The sequence below is a fragment of the Pholis gunnellus genome (genome assembly GCF_910591455.1).
Source record: "Pholis gunnellus genome assembly, chromosome: 9".
NCBI classification, from domain to species: Eukaryota; Metazoa; Chordata; class Actinopteri; order Perciformes; family Pholidae; genus Pholis; species Pholis gunnellus.
In genome coordinates this window covers 26,624,860-26,627,631 of record NC_136535.1, presented here as the reverse complement: position 1 = coordinate 26,627,631, position 2,772 = coordinate 26,624,860, and the positions used below count along the sequence as shown (strand labels likewise).

At 40.1% G+C, this 2,772-nt stretch overlaps 1 protein-coding gene across 1 annotated transcript in view; it reads right to left on the bottom strand.

Annotated features, from left to right (window-relative positions):
• Positions 1-875, bottom strand: part of cldn15lb (claudin 15-like b) — a gene marked incomplete at both ends in the record, with an annotated part of 3,013 nt that extends 2,138 nt beyond the window's left edge. The window contains 2 exons of the mRNA XM_079165898.1: positions 80-244; positions 659-875. Coding sequence (XP_079022024.1) covers positions 80-244; positions 659-875 — 382 coding nt within the window. The remainder of the gene's footprint in view (positions 1-79; positions 245-658) is intronic.
• Between the last annotated feature and the right edge of the window lie 1,897 nt (positions 876-2,772).

The following is a 2,772-nucleotide window of genomic DNA, read 5'->3' as shown; positions in this document are numbered from 1 at the left end:
AAGACATGAAGACATGAGGACATGAAGACATGAGGACAATAACTCTGATAAAGATGAAGAACATCATGACTTCACCCACCAGACAGGATGAAGAGGACTCCTCCGCTCAGGGCGATCTGGTCCTTGACCTTCTCCGAGGTTCTGCCGATCTTGGTGCACTTGAGTCCCAGAATGGAGACTATGATGGAGGCGAGACCGACCAGCAGGGACAGGATCATCAGAGCCCTGCAGGCCTGCAGGTGAGCTGGAGACGCAGCAGGATGTAAAAACACAACATAAGAAGTTCCATAAAGTTTTATTTAGGTTTTTAGATTTAAAATGACCTGAAGATATTTTTATTTATTTATTTATTTATTTATTTATTTATTTATTTATTTATAGGGACGGTTAGATTGTCTTCTGACAAATGGCATTAAAGTGTCTACTGTACAGTTTTTAATGATAGTTTTAATGCTATTTGGTTATTTGGTCAAATAAAAATAAGTAAATGTGTGAATACATTTACATTATTGATCATCATTAATAAACGTTATTACTGTTACAGTGATACGTTCAGGACTTCCAGTCAAACTGCTGCTGAACCCAAAAACATTTATTCTGTTTCTGGACCGGCTCGATAAACACAGATGCATCATGGGATTTATTGATCAGGACTCACCCGGTAGTCCCAGGACCGTCTTGAAGCGGCTGCACTGGAGCGACCCCAGCGACGTGGCGGCGCAGCTCATCCACAGACCCTCAAACTGCCACTGACTGCTGCTCACCGACTCCTGCTGACTCCTCACCTTCCACACCTGAGAGGAGGTGCAGCTGGACTGCAGACACCAGGAGACCACGCCCAGGAGCAGACCCACAACCTGCAGTCCCGCCGCCATGCTGCTCACAGCTGGAAAACACCTGGAAAACACCTGGAGAAGTCAACAACTGGAATGTTTTCAGTGTGAATAATCACCTCGTGGGGTTCCTCAGGGTTCCGTTCTGGATCCTCTATGTTTTTGGTTTCCATGCTAATGTGGGTTTCAGAGTTATATTTATGAAGCACATGAATCCTCGGACCTTAAAACAGGCGAGTGTCTTCAACAACGAGCCCACAAACAGATTCACACCAGTGTTTTCTGATTTTACATGTTTTTGTTACGTTTATGCACAAAAACAACACAAACAGCTGACGCTCAGTCAGCTGTCAGAGGAAGCTTCTTGGCGTCTGGTTTCCCCGTTTAGTTTTGCATTCATGAATCATTATGAACAATATTGTGAAATAAAGGAAATACGCTTCAACTGTTTGTAAAGTTAGTTTTGTATGTTTTTGTGCTGTTACGTCATCTCTTTTGTTTGTATTGTAATTACTTCTATTCTTTCTGTTTTTACCATATAAAGCACCTTTGAGTACCTTGTAAAGAACTATACAAATACAATGTATTCTTATTATTAACACAGTGACTCACATCTTGTGAGAGAATGAATCATCACAAACACACCGAGTCAAATCTACACTTTTTAAAAGTACGTCCACATCTGTGGAGTTCTCACCGTCTGAGGAGGAGGTGAAGCTGTTTTTACGGGTCTCTGTTCTGGTTCTGGTTCTGGTTCTTCTCTGCAGCAGTTTGTCCGGTTTAGTTTCAGTGATGTGGTCTCAGTGTGAACCTGGTCTGACTCTCTGATCTGATCCTCTGAGGTCTGATGAGGGTTCAATGAACCAGCGAACACTCGTTATTGACACACATGAACCTCAGAGTTTCACCTCCAACTCTGTTTGTTAGGAACTCGTTTTAGGATCCTTAATGTATTGAATCTGTAAATATACAAATATACATATATATATATATATATATATATATACAAACATATAATAAAGTTCTGATTGGATGTACATCTTCTGACCAAACCACTGATCATTTAGGCAGCTGTATGTTTGATCTAGAAGATGTTCAACTTGAGTCGGTCCACCAGAGGGCGCTGCCCGCTCAGTACCTGTCATCATGCCAAAAATACAAATAAAAGTCATTGTGACAATTTTAATAATAATACATTCTTCAATCTCTTCACTCTACTTATTTTTTATTTAATTTATTAAATATTTAATTTATAGCCCTGTTTAGATTTTAATGTTTTGTATTTCAGACAGTTTCTCCGCTGATCTCTTTACTGAAATTAAGATGCTAAAATACGTAAACTTTCCAAATTGATATATATTTGTTGTACATTTATTATAATTGATATTCTCTATTCACCATTGTCTGACAGTGTGAAGTGAGCAGTAACAGCTTGCATCATGAGGTCCAGATGTTTGTTGATCTGACACTTTGTGGACTTTAAACCGTCTGTTTATCAAACCGACTTCATGTTTGCAGATCAGTTCACTCAACGCACACTTCACAATGAAACATGAACAAATCAATAAAAATACTCTGAACTCAGTTTTGTTTATTACAAGAGATATTCTGTATTTTGTGTTTTTCTTCTTCTGTGCTTCTGACTGCTTTGAAGTGGGCGGGGCTTAGCTGGAAGAAGGTGACGTCATGTGTGTCTGTGAACCCGAGTGAAGGTTTTGGGGTTCAATCAAATCTGATCAGAGGACACAAAGAGGTTCTTTTATATCGCAGAAATAGTTCGTGGGGTTTTCATACGCTGGAGTTTGTGTGATTACAAATTGAAGTTACTAAATTGCTGATGATTTGGTGTCTGGCTGGCATTACTGCCACCTACTAGACTGGACGCTGGAACTGTAGCAGGAACGAAAGCAGGCGGAGCAACTGCAAACAGACGTAGTCA